This window comes from Oncorhynchus kisutch, linkage group LG9, assembly GCF_002021735.2.
Source record: "Oncorhynchus kisutch isolate 150728-3 linkage group LG9, Okis_V2, whole genome shotgun sequence".
NCBI lineage: Eukaryota > Metazoa > Chordata > Actinopteri > Salmoniformes > Salmonidae > Oncorhynchus > Oncorhynchus kisutch.
The window spans coordinates 21,628,944-21,648,772 of record NC_034182.2 but is presented as its reverse complement, the minus strand read 5'-3'; the positions used below and the strand labels follow the sequence as shown (position 1 = coordinate 21,648,772).

Sequence of the window (19,829 nt, the reverse complement as noted above, 5' to 3'; positions counted from 1 at the left end):
CTCTCCCTTCCTCTCTCTCCTAGTCACCGATGGACGAGCCAGTGGTATTGAACGAGGAGGTCATATTCCCTCTGACCGTCTCATTGGACAAACTCCCCGTCAACACACTCAAGGTCAAGGTGAGAAGTCATGCAGTGTGTGTGTCTGTGTGTGAGTGAGTGAGACAGAGAGAGAGACAGACAGAAAACAGGACAGACAGTGTCATTGTCTTTTTCTCTACTCGTCTCTCTATCCGTGTTCCCATCATATCTCCATTTCCTCCCCCACTCTGTGTTGTCTCAGATTGTAGTGACTATACCCTATGCATGTTCATAACCTTGTCATAGCTTCTCTATGCATGTTTATAACCTTGTCATAACCTCTCTATTCCTGTCTATGTCAGATTGTAGTGACTCTATTCATGTTCATAACCTTGTTATAACCTCTATGCATGTTCATAACCTTGTTGTAACCTCTAGTTTCCTGTCTATGTCAGATCATAGTGACCGTGTGGAAGCAGGAGGAGGAAAAGGCAGAGATCAGGGAACATGGTTACCTCACCATCCTACAGCTGAGGAGCCCCACACACACCTTCAGACAAGACCTTAATACCTTCAAAGCCCAGGGTCAGAGTCCTCCACTGCCTCTCCAGTGGCTCCCTCTGGGATGTGACTGAGAAGGATAATGATTATCTTAGATTGTAAAACAGTATCTCAATTCACTGTAAGGCCTACCAAATGTGTATAGGCCTACACATTTAAAATACATTTTCAATATAAAGTAAAACAACGCAATTCACAATGATGAACAACTGCAATGTACATTCAGTGTAAAGGGTATTCAAAGTGACCCTCTCTATTTTTCTCCCTCTTTTTCTCCACCCGTCCACATCCCCATCACCCGTCCAGTCAGCACCACGTTGAGTGTTCTTCCTCCACCAACTGTGAAATGTCAACAGATGACTGTCTCCGGGAAGCACCTGACCATCCTCAAAGGTGGGGGAAGACTACAAAAGGGTTCTTGGCTGTCCCCATAGGAGATCCATTTTTGGTTCTAGGTAGAACTGTTTTTGGAGACGGTTCTAAATGGAACCCAAAAGGGTTCTACCTGGAACCAAAAATGGTTCTTCAAAGGGTTATTTTACGAGGAGAGCCGAAGAACCTTTTTAGGTACTAGGTAGCACTTTTTTTTATACGAGTGTAATACTGCTACAGTGGGCCAAAAAAGTATTTAGTCAGCCACCAATTGTGCAAGTTCTCCCACTTAAAAAGATGAGAGAGCCCTGTAATTTTCATCATAGGTACACTTCAACTATGACAGACAAAATCTGAAGAAAAAAAATCCAGAAAATCACATTGTAGGATTTATAATGAATTTATTTGCAAATTATGGTGGAAAATAAGTATTTGGTCAATAACAAAAGTTTATCTCAATACTTTGTTATATACCCTTTGTTGGCAATGACAGAGGTCAAATGTTTTCTGTAAGTCTTCACAAGGTTTTCACACACTGTTGCTGTTATTTTGGCCCATTCCTCCATGCAGATCTCCTCTAGAGCAGTGATGTTTTGGGGCTGTTGCTGGGCAACACGGACTTTCAACTCCCTCCAAAGATTTTCTATGGGGTTGAGATCTGGAGACTGGCTAGCCCACTCCAGGACCTTGAAATGCTTCTTATGAAGCCACTCCTTCGTTGCCCGGGCGGTGTGTTTGGGATCATTGTCATGCTGAAAGACCCAGCCACGTTTCATCTTCAATGCCCTTGCTGATGGAAGGAGGTTTTCACTCAAAATCTCACGATACATGGCCCCATTAATTATTTCCTTTACAGTCGTCCTGGTCCCTTTGCAGAAAAACAGCCCCAAAGCATGATGTTTCCACCCCCATGCTTCACAGTAGGTATGGTGTTCTTTGGATGCAACTCAGCATTCTTTGTCCTCCAAACACGACGAGTTGAGTTTTATCAAAAAGTTATATTTTGGTTTCATCTGACCATATGGCATTCTCCCAATCTTCTTCTGGATCATCCAAATGCTCTCTAGCAAACTTCAGACGGGCCTGGACATGTACTGGCTTAAGCAGGGGGACACGTCTGGCACTGCAGGATTTGAGTCCCTGGCGGCGTAGTGTGTTACTGATGGTAGGATTTGTTACTTTGGTCCCAGCTCTCTGCAGGTCATTCACTAGGTCCCCCTGTGTGGTTCTGGGATTTTTGCTCACCGTTCTTGTGATCATTTTGACCCCACGGAGTGAGATCTTGCGTGGAGCCCCAGATCGAGGGAGATTATCAGTGGTCTTGTATGTCTTCCATTTCCTAATAATTGCTCCCACAGTTGATTTCTTCAAACCAAGCTACTTACCTATTGCAGATTCAGTCTTCCCAGCCTGGTGCAGGTCTACAATTTTGTTTCTGGTGTCCTTTGACAGCTCTTTGGTCTTGGCCATAGTAGAGTTTGGAGTGTGACTGTTTGTGGACAGGTGTCTTTTATACTGATAACAATTTCAAACAGGTGCCATTAATACAGGTAACGAGTGGAGGACAGAGGAGCCTCTTAAAGAAGAAGTTACAGGTCTGTGAGAGCCAGAAATCTTGCTTGTTTGTAGGTGACCAAATACTTATTTTCCACCATAATTTGCAAATAAATTCATGAAAAATCCTACAATGTGATTTTCTGGATTTTTAAGTGGGAGAACTTGCACAATTGGTGGCTGACTAAATACTTTTTTGACCCACTGTATATTGTGGTGGGGGAATACTAACATTATTGCACCTGACCGTTCTCAAAGGTAGGGAGCAGAGGGGGGCTAACTTTGTTAAACTTGGGCCATAGTGTGGTTTATTTATTTATACTCCACTTTGCATCATGCCAAGTAACTCCCCTTAACTGTGTGTTGTTCACTATAATCCAAGGTTTCACATGCGTTATTGTTTGAGTATAACCTATTCTATACTTAACCACAAATGCTTATGACCAGGAGTTGTTTCTGACCACCTGAAAAGAGAAACCTTTAGGCCCTCGCTGTAGCCTGTAACTGTGAGGGTAGGGGCTAAGAATATATGAGTACGATAACTACTCTGAAGCAGAGCCAGAGCTCCTGACTCCAGGTGAACAAAGTTAAGATTGAAACAAGGCTTAGCTGGTTTAAGGAAGTGCTTTCGCCTTTGAAGAAAGGGGTTTAGCCACAGAGAGCCACCGAACTGTATCCTAGTCCTCAGCCCAGGGCTAAGATTAATAACAACCCTCTCATGTGTAAAATCCTGTTAAGTCACTGTATTTAATTAATAAACCACCAGGGTAATAACTGACTCTCTGGTGGTACCGAGTCTGACCCAGTAATAGTGCAGGTTCATAGTTACGTTGGGCCCATTCAAAAGCAAAGTCCCCAGCTAGCGATCATGATCCCATGTTAACAAAGCGTCTTTTAGATATTAAATCCATAAATGGGAGGGCCTGATCCTTGATAAACACTCATAGTCAGAGACGCTTTGTGAAATACGGGCCCTGGACAATAGCAGAGCTCCACCCAATGTTCAAAGGGCAAAGGGAGAGAAAAGTATTACAAATAGACAAGACCTTCTTTAATAGATGGTTAGGAAGCGTGTCCCAAGTAATTAACTACACCGACAACAGTGTTATCCCCGTGTTATCACCGTGTTATCACAGTGTTATCGCAGTGTTACACAATAGCTCAATAGTTTATGTAGGAGGTAGCTCTTACGTGTACATGCTGTACAGGATATTGGCTCACATATGTGGATTTATATTTACAGTATGTATAGTAGAGCACCCTTTGAAATTACCCTGAAGTTCACAGTATTGTGTATTGTCTTTATGGGATGTGGATTACATTAGTGAGGTTTGTGTATTAAGCTTGGGCAATATACCGTTCATGCCATATACCGGGTTATTTTGAAATATCGACGGTATGATTTTCAATACTGTAAAAACACTACGCCACTGCCTATAACTATTAAGTTAAAACTGCAATATGTAACTTTTTGGACAACCTGGCCAAATTCACATAGGAATGGGAGTTCAAGATATGTCATTCTCTTTGAAAGCAAGTCTAAGAAGCTGTAAATCTGTTCTATGTTCGTTATTCCAATGCTTCCTGTTCTTAAGTTTAACTATTAGAATTTAAGCAACCAGGAAATGGCTTAGAGATTTCTGCATATTGCACCTTTAAGTATAACTATAAATTATATCCAGCTCAGGGATCCAGCTATGCATTTGGTTTGCTAACTTGCTAGCTAAGTGGCTAGATGTCAAGATCAAGCTTCTTGGTTACAGCAGAGACATTCAATCCCCTCCTAGATCAAGATCCCTGTTGCCTAAATAGTTTTGTGCGTTAAAAATGTATAATTATAGCGCCCCCTGTGTTCACTTCCGGTAATACAGTATACCCTAGTATGGTACAGAAACGGTACCATACGTATGAAAATCTGGATACCGCCAAACCCTATTGTGTATATAGCTATATAACGTGTATGTACTGTATATAAATAGTACCCATATCAAATAAAATCCAATCAAATGTTATTTGTCACATGTACCGAATACAACAGGTGTTGTACAATCTTACTGTGAAATGCTTACTTATAAGTCCTTAACCAACAGTGCAGTTCAAGAAACAGAATTGAGAAAATATTTACTAAATAAAGTAAAAATAAAAAGTAACAGTAGAATTACATAACAATAACAAGGCTATATACAGGGGGCCCGGTACTGAGTAAATGTGCGGGGGTACAGGTTAGTCGAGGTAATTTGTACATGTAGGTCGGGTAAAGTGACTATGCATAGATGATAAGATGATAAACAGCGAGTAGCAGCAGTGTAAAAACAAAGAGGGGTCAATGTAAATAGTCCAGGTGGCCATTTGATGAATTGTTCAGCAGTCTTATAACTTGGGTGTAGAAGCTGTTACGGAGCCTTTTGGACCTAGACTTGGCGCTCCGGAACCGCTTGCTGTGCGGTAGCAAAGAGAACAGTCTATGACTTGGGTGACTGGAGTCTTTGGCAATTTTTGGGCCTTCCTCTGAAGTGGAATTGACTATTGTTTTTGACAATAGTATTATGACGTCATCTAAACTTCTTCCTCTCTTATGCTTTCCTGTCTCCTTTTCTCTCTATCTCTCCTTCCCCCCATTTCCTCCCTCCCCCTCTATCCCTTTTCTAACTCCCTTCCCTCTCTCACTCTCTCCCCCCAGTATTAAACTCCAGTTCTCAGGAGGAGGTCTGTGTGAGGGACTTGAGAATCATTCCTAACTTCAACGTGTCCTACCTCCCCATGATGCCTGATGGCTCTGTGCTTCTGGTGGACAATGTCTGGTAAGTACAGATCTAGGATCTAGGATTTTGGGACTCCCCCATTCCTTAACTTAACCATTAGGGGTGAGACAGAAACTGACTGTAGATCAGTGCCTGATGGCTCTGTCCTCCTGGTGGACAATGTCTAGTACACTCCCATAACCACAGATCAAGAATCAGATTACAGTACTACTAATACCAACTTTTGCAGTTAAGGGTAGAAAAGCATCAGTGCCGGACAAGGTCTGGAACGGTCACACAAGTGCTTTTCAGGGACGCTGTTTATAAGTGTTGAAACATATTGTATATTTTGTTCTAAAATGTTGCATAAAGATGTAATGAGTGCCTGAATGCCCCATACTGTTGTTTATTTTTTATGAACCTTGATAAAAAGTACATCACTTTTGTAACCATGGCGATGACATCCATTACTTCCTGTCTGCAGCCACCAATCGGCAGAGGTTGGAATGGCGTCGTTCCACAGGATGAACAGTAGCTCCTCTCACCTTCCCAGCATGCTCTCTGCCCTGGAGGAGCAGAACTTCCTGTTTCAGCTGCAGCTCAGGGACCAGCCGGAGGAAGAGAGCAACGAGGTGAGAGGAGAGGAGAGAGGGAGGAATGGGGAGAGAGAAGGGGGGTATAGAGAGAGGAGAGAGAGGGGGGGGAACAAAGACAATGTGTAATATCAAATAAATGGTCCTAGTTTGTGATGTAAAGGGCAGTGAGATACATTTCAGGTAATATGATATCATACTTAGTGTGGGATCATTTAATCTGTTTTAGATTAAACATATGCATGAAAAATCTGCCATGAATGTCCTTGTGTGCGTGCACAGCATGAAATCATTTGAGGAATGTGAATGTTTTTTGCTCTCTGCTTAAGGGTCTGGAGGTTCCTTTGGTAGCTGTGCTGCAGTGGTCCACCCCTAAACTTCCCTTTACCAGGTAGGTCTACATCTACTAAAATATAGAACTGGCTCATAATCACTATAACTACCCCAGACACTCACTATATCTACTCCATTATAACGACCCCATTATAACTACTAGCCTTCCCCAGGTACAGTACATCTCCACCGATTATTAGTTGGAACCAGAGACATATATTTAAGAGAGTTGGGCCAACTTTTAGAATTCTGAATATTGCTCTAATTCTAGACAGTCAGCTACATAGCTTTGCTTAAATATCGCCAGTGTAATGTTAATGTAGCTAGCATGGCTGCCATAGGATGTCGTAGTGTCATGTAAATGCATCATAATGCCCATTCTAGTGACATGCCATTCCCCATGTAATATTAATGGGGTGCGAACATGGCTGCCATAGAATGTGGTAGTGTCACGTACAGTTGAAGTCGGAAGTTTACATACACTGGAGTCATTAAAACTTGTTTTACAACCACTCCACAAATATCTTGTTAACAAATTATAGTTTTGGCAAGTCGGTTAGGACATCTACTTTGTGTATGACACAAGTAATTTTTCCAACAATTGTTTACAAACAGATTATTTCACTTATAATTCACTGTATGACAATTCCAGTGGGTCAGAAGTTTACAAACATTAAGTTGACTGTGCCTTTAAACAGCTTGGAAAATTCCAGAAAATTATATCATGGCTTTAGAAGCTTCTGATAGGCTAATTGACATCATTTGAGTCAATTGGAGGTGTACCTGTGGATGTATTTCAAGGCCAACCTTCAAACTCAGTGCCTCTTTGCTTGACATTATGGGAAATAAAAAAAATCAGCCAAAATGGTGGACCTCCACAAGTCTGGTTCATCCTTGGGAGCAATTTCCAAACGCCTGAAGGTACCACATTCATCTGTACAAACAATAGTACGCAAGTATAAACACCATGGGACCACGCAGCCGTCATACCACTCAGGAAGGAGACGCATTCTGTCTCCTAGAGATGAACATACTTTGGTGCAAAAAGTGCAAACCAATCCCTTAACAACGGCAAAGCACCTTGTGAAGATGCTGGAGGAAACAGGTACAAAAGTATCTATATCCACAGTAAAACAAGTCCTATATCGACATAACCTGAAAGGCCGCTCAGCAAGGAAGAAGCCACTGCTCCAAAACCACCATAAAAATGCCAGACTATGGTTTGCAACTGCACATGGGAACAAAGATCGTACTTTTTGGAGAAATGTCCTCTGGTCCGATGAAACAAAAATATAACTGTTTGGCCATAATGACCATTGTTGTTTGGAGGATAAAGGGGAAGGCTTGCTAGCTTAAGAACACCATCCCAACCGTGAAGCACGGGGTTGGCAGCATCATGTTGTGGAGTTGCTTTGCTGCAGGAGGGACTGGTGCACTTCACAAAATAGATGGCATCATGAGGTAGGACAATTAAGTGGATATATTGAAGCAACATCTCAAGACATAGTCAGGAAGTTAAAGCTTGGTCGCAAATGGGTCTTCCAAATGGACAATGATCTCAAGCATACTTCCAAAGTTGTGGCAAAATGGCTTAAGGACTACAAAGTCAAGGTATTGGAGTGACCACCACAAAGCCCTGACCTCAGTCCTATAGAAAATGTGTGGGCAGAACTGAAAACGTGTATGCGAGCAAGGAGGCCTACAAACCTGACTCAGTTACACCATCTCTGTCAGGAGGAATAGGCCAAAATTCACCCAACTTATTGTGGGAAGCTTATTTGGACATTTCACATTCTTAAAATAAAGTGGGGATGACCTAAGGGAATGTTTACTAGGATTAAATGTCAGGAATTGTGAAAAACTGAGTTTAAATGTATTTGGCTAAGGTGAATGTCAACTTCCGACTTCAACTGTAAATGCATCATAAAGCAGAAACCTCAATGGCCCAACCATAGAAATGCTGTAGGTCGTTATCAATAAGACGTCACAATAAGGTGCATTCGATGGCGCATTTGCCGATGTACTGTTAGCTGATAATGTTTACTTTGCAAGCTACCGGACCAGTAGAAACTTTGTACAGCTGGCTAAACATAGTGGTAATTAGACCTAATGTACTTTTTTCACTAGGCCTACCTAGCGAAGTTGGCTAACATTATCCCTTTTCATCATTGTTTTTAAGAGTGTTTAATCACGATTGCTGCTGACAGACGTGATAGGCGACACACTAGCTTAACACAGTTTCTCTGGACCCCCCCTCCGTAAGGTGTTTGGCCCCCGAACCCGACTGTTTTCTATACTGAGTATTGCCAACCCAGACAGTATTTCCAGAGACATTGTGCATTATATGTCCATTGTGCTGCACACAATTTAAACTTAGTCTTGAATGATACATGCCAAGATACACCAGAGATGAGATAAGGGACTGTTGATATTGCAACCACACAACTCAAACATCAGTTCACCAGTATGAAGACGAAATCGTAAGCTCTCAAGAACTGTTGTCCGCTAAAGATGATAATCTGTTCGCATCTGCCAATTAATTGGCTGTCCAGTATCCAGACGACCTGTCCCGAGAGCGTCCTATCCAGTTAATCTCTTTCCATACCATGTTGATGCTGGCAATTAAGGAGAATGAGAGGCGCAATTAAAGATGTTGCAGAACTGCTGCATTTGAAGCACCACTCCCTTCTGCCCAGTTTCCCTGATGTTGCTATGGCAATCAAGCTGTTTTTACCATCCCTGCAACTTGCTTCTGCAGAGTGATATTTTTCAAAACAAAAACTCATAAAGAACTACCTAAGAAGCATTAGGCTCTCGGTCTGAAATGCTCTTTTGAACACCTGAGTAGGCTCCACTCATTGCACTGGCGCAGTCGTAGCCTCGTAGCCACGGCATTTGTTTACAGATATCACCTCATACTTTCATTCAGTTAAATTGGTTATTTTTTAAGGTCTGAGGCACTTTTTCAGTCACATTCCTGAAGCCCAAAAATAAACATGTAGCTTCTTAGTACATATGTCAATTTGAAAGATTTATTAATGACTTTTTGGAGGGTTATTGTCAAATTGATTTATTAAATAAATAAAAAATAGACATCGATGACAGGCGCATGGCCCCTCAGAGTTTCTTGATCCACTCCACCTTGTGGGGACTGCCGGTACGCAGGTGAGGCAACATTGATTAATGGACCACAAATTGGCTAGCTAGCTAATAACAGATAACGTCAATATGGCTAGGTAACGAGCTAACTTTAAGGGGATAAACTAGATGGCTATATTCAAATATTGTTTGATTTGCTTGCAATCTACGGTGGTGATGACAGTAGTCCGACTGACAAATTTACCAGGACGAGGACTTGCCGATGTCAAGTTTTTTCCAAAAGCCAAATCTCTGATGAAGCAAGCTAAATGGCACATGTTGCTAGCTACATGCCAAATGTCAGAAAATACATGAGCAATTGATGTTTACTAATCATGAAAAGCGTGCAGTTACTTGCTGTATAACTCTGATGATGTGTAGTTCTGACTAGGCTCTTCAAGACTTGATGATATTAAAACGAAATAGTTACACCATTTATTTAGTAATTTATTTAGTAAAACGGTTGTCAATGGTTTTAGCGGAGCTGGGGGCCTCCTTAACCCCCAGCAGCCAAATCGAACACTGCACTGTATTGCAGTGTTGCCAACTCCTCAGTAAGGAAAGTAGCTATTGGCTGCCTTAAAAGTCGCTACATGACGTCATCGCCTAATTTGCATAATTGGCCATGTGCATGTAATTGTGATCGATGCTGCAGGAGAGAGAATAATGTTGTGGGGGGGACAAAAAGTGAGTAAAAAACAAACTAACTTTCTTCTGTCGATTCTTGTTTTTGTTAATGTCACAATTCCAACCCTCCTCCTTGGGACCGGCAAAAGTGACCCAAAAGAGACACTCTGGCAGAGTTACTTAGTTTTTTATTTTATTTTAAATTTTATTTTTAAACAATTGTTTTTTAGTTTAGTTTTCTTAGTTTGGTTTGGTTTTTAACCTTATGGTCCACTTAGGAGCCTACAACAAGTCATAGTAAAACATGAACATTTTTAACCATAACATAAAAAATTTAAAAATTGTATACAATCTACATTAACAATCTAAATCGTCCAAAAAGAGACAATAGAAATAACTGTCAATGGCAATGTGAGAAAATTATGGTAACTAGTCTGGCCCTAATTCCGGTAAAAAAAAAAAAAAATCCAGACCCTCCTCCACACACACACAGGCTGTGCTGGCTCACAGAAAGAGTGGGCCATTGTCATTTTGGTCAAGGCTCTCTATGGCAGGTTCAGCAACTGAGGGAGCTGACTTAAATGAGTAAGCAGCTGATGTGCCAAAAGGTTGCAAAACATTATCAGGCAGCTGGTGCTCATAGCAAGCCTCACCAGACAGCTTCAGTCCATATCGAATGTACAGGATGGAGTTAAGGTTCTGCAAGGACATCCGATTTCTAAGTTAGCTTTTTACCACACTCATCTGGCTGAATAATCTCTCGACTTCAGCATTCGAGTGTGGCAAGGACAATACAGACACAGCAGCCATGGCAAGTTCTTGAAACGGGTTGATATCAGCTGTATCCCTGAACTTCCAAATCTCACTCCAGAAGCCCAGTGTGTTTTTTGTCTCCTTCCATTTACTAAGATGGATGGCACGCCATTGCTGGACAATCTTGTCTATCTCTGCAGGGGAGTAGCCAAGGAGCTTGGCTATTTTTTCTAGTTCTCCAGGGCTCTTATTGTGCTTTAGAGTTTCCTCCACTTTGAAAACTGACATGTACTGCAATGCTTCGATGTTGTCCGGCAGTCTCACCCTCAACTCATTAGTGAAGGAGATGGTGAAGGCTACACACCGCTTTCGGACAGGCGCAAGGTGGAGCACAGCTGCCTTTGACTCAAAAAGGTAACCAAGGTACGGTTTGGGACTGATGTATCCATGTATTGGCCCTTTGAGTACATCAACATTTGCCAGTGGATTCAGCACCCTGCTGCTCACAGACATGATCAGGCTAAGCAAGTAGCTTAAGAGGATCTACTTGCTCTCAAATGCCTTGATGGCCAACTGTACCTCACCCAGCACTGACTTTTAAAAAATTCAGGTACAATATGTTTTGAGGATCACTGTACATGGAGTATAAAACCTCAGCCATGTAGCAGTGTTCACTGGACTTGGTGACTGCGAAATGCAGCCCAATGGAGAGCCAACATGTGGCACACATTGGCACACCTTGGTTATCTGTAAAGGTTTCTCCCCACAGTTGATGGTCTCATATATGGTCTTGTAGGCCTCCCTGCGCTTTGGAGACAATGAAAGCCAGTTCTAAGTCTCTCGTACGAAGTACTCCACACTAGAGGTCGACCGATTAATCGGAATGGCCGATTAATTAGTGCCGATTTCAAGTTTTCATAACAATCGGAAATCGGTATTTTTGGACGCTGATTTTGCCGATCCTTTATTTATTTTGATTCTTTTACAACTTTATTTAACGAGGCAAGTCAGTTAAGAACCCATTCTTATTTTCAATGACGGCCTAGGAACGGTGGGTTAACTGCCTTGTTCAGGGGCAGAATAACAGATTTTAGTCAGCTCAGGGATTCAATCTTGCAACCTTACGGTTAACTAGATATATTGAGACACAGTTTAGCCTTTTGTTAATCACCCTGTCATCTCAAAGCTAGACAAGCATTTGTGTAAGTTTATCGATAGCCTAGCATAGCATTTTGTCCAGCTAGCAGCAGGTAACTTGGTCACGGAAATCAGAAATACAATCAAATTAAATCGTTTACCTTTGATGAGCTTCGGATGTTTTCACTCACGAGACTCCCAGTTAGATAGCCAATGTTCCTTTTTTCCAAAAATATTATTTTTGTAGGCGAAATAGCTCCGTTTGTTCTTCACGTTTGGCTGAGAAATCGCCTGGAAATTGCAGTCACGAAAACGCCCCAAAATATTCCAAATTAGCTCCATAATATCGACAGAAACATGGCAAACGTTGTTTATAATCAATCCTCAAGGTGTTTTTCAAATATCTATTCGATAATATATCCACCGGGACAATTAGTTTTTCAGTAGGACCGATTGGAATAATGGCTACCTCTGTATTTTACGCGAGAATCACTTGCGCAATGTAGCCGCTTACGGGTATTCTTCAACATAAATGCGTAAAACTACGTCACAATGCTGTAGACACATTGGGGAATACAGAGAAAAGGTAATCTGGTTAATCTGTAATCTGGTACTCTGGTAAACTTTAGAGTGTTTTCTATCCTAAGCTGTCAATTATATGTCAATTATATGCATATTCTAGCATCTTGTCCTGACAAAATATCCCATTTACTACGGGAACGTTATTTTTCCAAAAATGAAAATACTGCCCTCTAGTCACAAAAGGTTATTAAAGGAACCACTAGCTTTCATATGTTCTCATGTTCTGAGCAAGGAACTTAAACGTTAGCTTTCTTACATGGCACATATTGCACTTTTACTTTCTTCTCCACACTTTGTTTTTGCATTATTTAAACCAAATTGAATACAGTGCCTTGCGAAAGTATTCGGACCCCTTGAACTTTGCGACCTTTTGCCACATTTCAGGCTTCAAACATAAAGATATAAAACTGTATTTTTTTGTGAAGAATCAACAACAAGTGGGACACAATCATGAAGTGGAACGACATTTATTGGATATTTCAAACTTTTTTAACAAATCAAAAACTGAAAAATTGGGCGTGCAAAATTATTCAGCCCCTTTACTTTCAGTGCAGCAAACTCTCTCCAGAAGTTCAGTGAGGATCTCTGAATGATCCAATGTTGACCTAAATGACTAATGATGATAAATACAATCCACCTGTGTGTAATCAAGTCTCCGTATAAATGCACCTGCACTGTGATAGTCTCAGAGGTCCGTTAAAAGCGCAGAGAGCATCATGAAGAACAAGGAACACACCAGGCAGGTCCGAGATACTGTTGTGAAGAAGTTTAAAGCCGGATTTGGATACAAAAAGATTTCCCAAGCTTTAAACATCCCAAGGAGCACTGTGCAAGCGATAATATTGAAATGGAAGGAGTATCAGACCACTGCAAATCTACCAAGACCTGGCCGTCCCTCTAAACTTTCAGCTCATACAAGGAGAAGACTGATCATAGATGCAGCCAAGAGGCCCATGATCACTCTGGATGAACTGCAGAGATCTACAGCTGAGGTGGGAGACTCTGTCCATAGGACAACAATCAGTCGTATATTGCACAAATCTGGCCTTTATGGAAGAGTGGCAAGAAGAAAGCCATTTCTTAAAGATATCCATAAAAAGTGTAGCTTAAAGTTCGCCTCAAGCCACCTGGGAGACACACCAAACATGTGGAAGAAGGTGCTCTGGTCAGATGAAACCAAAATTGAACTTTTTGGCAACAATGCAAAACGTTATGTTTGGTGTATAAGCAACACAGCCCATCACCCTGACCACACCATCCCCACTGTCAAACATGGTGGTGGCAGCATCATGGTTTGTGCCTGCTTTTCTTCAGCAGGGACAGGGAAGATGGTTAAAATTGATGGGAAGATGGATGGAGCCAAATACAGGACCATTCTGGAAGAAAACCTGATGGAGTCTGCAAAAGACCTGAGACTGGGACTGAGATTTGTCTTCCAACAAGACAATGATCCAAAACATAAAGCAAAATCTACAATGGAATGGTTCAAAAATAAACATATCCAGGTGTTAGAATGGCCAAGTCAAAGTCCAGACCTGAATCCAATCGAGAATCTGTGGAAATAACTGAAAATTGCTGTTCACAAATGCTCTCCATCCAACCTCACTGAGCTCGAGCTGTTTTGCAAGGAGGAATGGGAAAAAAATTCAGTCTCTCGATGTGCAAAACTGATAGAGACATACCCCAAGCGACTTACAGCTGTAATAGCAACAAAAGGTGGCGCTACAAAGTATTAACTTAAGGGGGCTGAATAATTTTGCACGCCCAATATTTCAGTTTTTGATTTGTTAAAAAAGTTTGAAATATCCAATAAATGTCGTTCCACTTCATGATTGTGTCCCACTTGTTGTTGATTCTTCACAAAAAAATACAGTTTATATCTTTATGTTTGAAGCCTGAAATGTGGCAAAAGGTCGCAAAGTTCAAGGGGGCCGAATACTTTCGCAAGGCACTGTATGTTTCATTATTTATTTGAGGCTAAATTGATTTTATTGATGTATTTTATTAAGTTAAAATAAGTGTTCATTCAGTATTGTTGTAATTGTCATTACAAATACATTTTTAAAAATGGCCGATTAATCGGTATCGGCTTTTTTTGGTCCTCCAATAATCAGTATCGGTATCGACGTTGAAAAATCATAATCAGTCGACCTCTACTCCACACTACGGGGGATGGTGTCATTGGAAGCATGACTTACAGCAAGCTGCAGAGAGTGGCACACACAGCGAATAAGAACCAGATATTTGAGGCCATACTCCTCCTTCAGCACTTTATGGACCCCATTGTTAATCCCCTTCATAACAGAGGCATTGTCAGTCCCTATCCCCAGGAGTTTCTCTTTTTTAAGACAACACTTCTCGAGGAAAGCCACAATAGCACAGGCTATAGTTTTGGCATCTCCTCCCTCCAACTCAACAAGCTCCAGAAATGTTGAAACAGTTGTCTGCTTGGTATCACTAAAGTAACTTATCACAACGCCCAGGTACTTAGAAACACTTACATCCGTGGACTCATCGAGGAGGAGGCTGAAATGCTGGTCACCCACATCTGTGACCAACTTTTTCAGAAAGTTTGGTGCTAGAACACCATTAATCATTTCTGTGCACTTAGTCCTGTGCATTTTGAAGTGGGTAGCAGCAGTGGAGTCTGAGAAAGCAGCTCTACATGCTTCTCCAATGTGATCACATGCCATCATGGAACAGTGTTCAGCAATAGCTAATGCCATGGTGGCCTCAGCCTTTTTTGCAGAGTCAATTTTTTAACCATAAATGGCAGCTTGTTCTGGGTGGAACTGTTATAAGGCTTTGCCTTTTGAGTATGTTTTTGAGTTATGTGTTTTTTACATCACTAAGTTTGGTGTATCAGCCTTACAATACAGGCAGTATGCCCATGTATCATCTCCAATAAATGGCTTCAACCAGCCTTTGAATTCAGGGTTTGATTCCCACTCCTTTTTGTATTTTTGAGTGTACAGTTTAGACTGAGACATGATGAGCTAGCCAGCCAGATGTTTAGCTTATGTCACAGAGAGGCACACACACAGTGGACAAGGTGAGTAAGTGACTGAGACTGTGTGAGTCAAATGCAGTGATTTATTTTTGTGCATTGATTTATTTTAGACAAAGAACATTTAACATTTACATCCCGCCCTGAATGTAAGCCAGGGCGGGATCAGCCAGCGGCAGCTTCCCGCATGCACGATTCATTTGCAGTCTGGACGCAGAGGGGTAAACATCTACTGCTGCGCGAGGACTGGGACGGGGGTGGGGCCCACGGCAGCACCCGCTGCTCGTTGAGAAGAGTAAGAATGATATGATACGTGCTTTCACGTCAGAGTCTCCAAAAGTCTCCAATAACACTAAGAAAGGTCGCTAGTCGATTTTTTTAGAAAATGTGTTGCTAGAGGGGTTCTGAATACTCGCTAAATATAACGAAAAAGTCGCTAAGTTGGCAACCCTGCTGTATTGTAACATTTTATTGATGACAACCTATTAAATTACTGGAGGGGCTATGTCATAAATCCTAAAAGTTCCAGAATGGGGAGAAAATGGCAGCCATGTTGGTCAGTGAGAAATCCAAAAAAACTACTCTAATTGAAATTAATTTCAGTAGGGGCATAGTCCTGATTTTACTTTTTCAGGAAAATTAAGGCATATGATATATAAGAAATTGTGTAATATAAGTATTGTCAACCTAAAATATTGTCATATAATTATAATGCAGTTTATACACCGTGCTTCTACACCTGCATTGCTTGCTGTTTGGGGTTTTAGGCTGGGTTTCTGTACAGCACTTTGAGATACCAGCTGATGTACGAAGGGCTATATAAATACATTTGATTTGATTTGATTTGATATTATATGGATTTGGCATACATTTTCTGTATAATTAGCTTCTAAAATATAAGTAAACAGACCATAAATATATAAATGTTTGTTTTCTTGAAAATCTGTGAGTGCTATTATATGATACAACATCAGTACTTGCATTTACAACTTGTCTATGTACTTTCATCAACTGATTTCAGCCAGTATATGGCTGTGGATTGACTGCATTGTTTGAATGGAATGTTGGCATATTGGCAGTTAATCTGAAAAATGTATGGAATCATTCCTCTAAAACTGACTGGCTAGGTAGCTAACAAACATACAGCGCAGATACATTCTTACAATTCAATATTGTACACAGTATCTTATCACAGCACTGGCTTGTCATGGTTGACCAACTCCCTCACCAAAATGGCTGACCTTTATTCCATCATAAGAAAGTTAATAGTATTCTAATTCCTAATTCTATGGGGTCAACTCTTTAAATACATGGATCTAGTTGGAACTATCCCATAACTACTTTACATTGACTAACTGTCCAAATATACCTACCCCATTATTACTCTACTACTTAACTTCCCTTCTCCAGGTACATCTCCACCCACTACCAGCTGCCCAGCGTGAGAATGGACCAACCCCGGCTGGTTATGACAGCTTCCTGTCCCAGTGCTGTGCAGCCTCAGGAGCACTTCCGGGTAAAATACACCCTACTAAACAACCTGCAAGACTTCCTGGCTGTAAGACTGGTCTGGACACCCGAAGGTGAGGGGATGGGAGAGGAGAAGAGATGGAATGATTATGGAGGGAGATGGGAGTGAGATGAGGTGAGAGGGAGGGAGGGAGATGTAGAAAATGGAGAAGATTAATACTTTTTACACAAAAAAGAGTGTGATCGAGCAAGAGAAAGAGTGGAAGAGAGGGATAGAAAAATAATGATAGAGGGTAATGGACAAAGGGTCAGTTAGAAAGAAACCGGGAGAGAGTGAGAGATAGTCCAGGGAGAGGATCATACACATTGTATTAATAAATACAGTGGCTTGCGAAAGTTTTCACCCCCTTGGCATTTGTCCTATTTTGTTGCCTTACAACCTGGAATTAAAATAGATTTTTGGGGGGTTTGTGTCATTTGATTTACACAACATGCCTACCACTTTGAAGATGCAAAATATGTTTTTATTGTGAAACATAGAAAGAAATAAGACTAACAAACTGAAAACTTGAGCGTGCATAACTATCCCCCCCCCCCCAAAGCCAATACTTTGTAGAGCCACCTTTTGCAGCAATTACAGATGCAAATCTCTTGGGGTATGTCTCTATAAGCTTGGCACATCTAGCCACTGGAATTTTTGCCCATTCTTCAAGGCCAAACTGCTCCAGCTCCTTCAAGTTAGATGGCTTCCTCTGGTGTATAGCAATCTTTAAGTCATTCCACAGATTCTCAATTGGATTGAGGTCTGGGCTTTGACTAGGCCATTCCAAGTGTTGTGTCTTTGGCTATGCCGGATTAAGTGATATGACATGTTATTCTATAAAATAATTTCTCTGTAATTAATATGACCTGATTAAGCTAATCATGTAAATATAATTAACTAGAATGTCGGGGCACAAAGAAATAATGTTTATAGAGCTGTTATCTTCCGAATAAACTTTTAAAGACCTGGTAATCTTTTACCTCAATAGCAGTCAATATTTAATCGTCACCTTATTCAGTCTCATCTGAAAGTTGTAAATTCTTGGTTATCTTCACTAACCCTGGCTAACAAGTTGAATCAGCAATACAAAATTTGGTTTAATTATTTATTTACTAAATACCTAAATAATCACACAGAATTACATCTACACAGAATGGATCATACATTGATGACAAATGATGTCAAAAAGGAAAACGTCCCTAGCGGACGGAACAGATATGTCGGCTGGTTACACAAAGAAAGGGGGTTGGGTTTTGAATGAAAGAGCAGGAAGACTGAGGAACAAATATTTTGTGTCTCTATTGGGCTGTAGGCAGCTACTCTGAATCTTATGCATTCTAAATAACCGCTCATTTGAAAAAGGAAAATGCAATAAATATTTACTCTTGAGCTGAGCTTCGGTAGATTGGTCGTAGAAAGAAGGTCGGGTTGTCCAGCATGGATCTCTTGTCCTCTGAAGAATGTCTAGTGGTGAACTGGAGCGTGGTAGAATGCATACTCTGTCCGTCCTCTCCTAGCCCACGTTTACAGCTGCTGTTGCTAACGCAACGGCTAGGAGGTATCACTTCTTAAGTGAATAAGAGTTCAAAGTTCATACCAAGTTGCCATACTTCAAGCTAATGCTATATTCTGGCTGGTATAGTTTAAATTCATCCTTTCGGCGTGTTGATCGTCATCTTCACGTTGAAATTCAATTCTAATTTAGTTTGGTTCTTGCCGTTCAACCAGAGCTCACGCTGGGGTTGGCTTAGTTCTGTAGGTGATCTCTGTCCTTTCAACGTGGGGACCGCAAGTCCTCACGTCCTTGGAACAAAAAGTTGAATTTTCGTCAACGGGTTTATATCGGGGTGAAGAGAAGGGCGTGTTTCATAGTTTACAACCAATATCTGTTCACTTGGGCGGGGCCTCTGAGTGAGCATAGTTTATCTATGACAAACCGTTCTCTCATTTAAGAAGCTAAAATTATGTTTAATCTTTTCACAAATAGTTTCATATTTAAACATTTAAATTGCACAACAATTCCATGTGAATCTGACACTAGAATGTGTTGACTTTCCAATATACAGTTTATGTCATCCTGTTATTAGTGATCTAAGATCATATTCATTAACTACCAATGCATATTTTCAACTGGTTGGATTACCGAAATATGGTTCCGTTTCCCACCTTTTAATGTTACCAGACTCTCTATGTTACAAAGGCTTTACAAGAGTCAACTCTATAAAGTAGAGCGAGAGAGAAAAGGGGAAAGGTATTTATGGGGATCATAAACCTCCCCAACAGGCCAATGTCATGACACAAGACGTTTAAATGTTTCCTCTTAAACAACTCAAGTGTTGCTTTAGCAGTATGCTTATGGTCATTGTCCTGCTGGAAGGTGAACCTCCGTCCCAGTCTCAATTCTCTGGAAGACTTAAACAGGTTTCCCTCAAGACTTTCCCTGTATTTAGCGCCATCCATCATTCCTTCAATTCTGACCAGTTTCCCAGTCCCTGCCAATGAAAAACATCCCCCACAGCATGAAGCTGCCACCACCATGCTTCACTGTGGAGATGGTGTTCTCGGGATGATGACAGGTGTTGGGTTTGCGCCAGACATGATGGTCAAAAAGCTCAATTTTAGTCTCATCTGACCAGAGTAGCTTCTTCCATATGTTTGGGGAGTCTCCCACATGCTTTTTGGCGAACACCAAACGCGTTTGCTTATTTTCTTCTTTAAACAATGGCATTTTTTTGGCCACTCTTCCGTAAAGCCCAGCTCTGTGGAGTGTATGGTTTAAAGTGGTCCTGTGGACAGATACTCCAATCTCCACTGTGGAGCTGGTCTCTTTGCTGCCTCTCTGATTAATGCACTCCTTGCCTGGTCCATGAGTTTTGGAGGGTGACTCTCTCTTGGCAG

At 41.2% G+C, this 19,829-nt stretch overlaps 1 protein-coding gene across 1 annotated transcript in view; it reads left to right on the top strand.

Annotated features, from left to right (window-relative positions):
- Positions 1–19,829, top strand: part of trappc14 (trafficking protein particle complex subunit 14) — a 37,731-nt gene that overhangs the window by 9,573 nt on the left and 8,329 nt on the right. Inside the window, exons 2-8 of the mRNA XM_020491266.2 lie at positions 24–119; positions 476–605; positions 888–974; positions 5,188–5,308; positions 5,733–5,880; positions 6,171–6,232; positions 16,829–17,001. Coding sequence (XP_020346855.1) covers positions 24–119; positions 476–605; positions 888–974; positions 5,188–5,308; positions 5,733–5,880; positions 6,171–6,232; positions 16,829–17,001 — 817 coding nt within the window. The remainder of the gene's footprint in view (positions 1–23; positions 120–475; positions 606–887; positions 975–5,187; positions 5,309–5,732; positions 5,881–6,170; positions 6,233–16,828; positions 17,002–19,829) is intronic.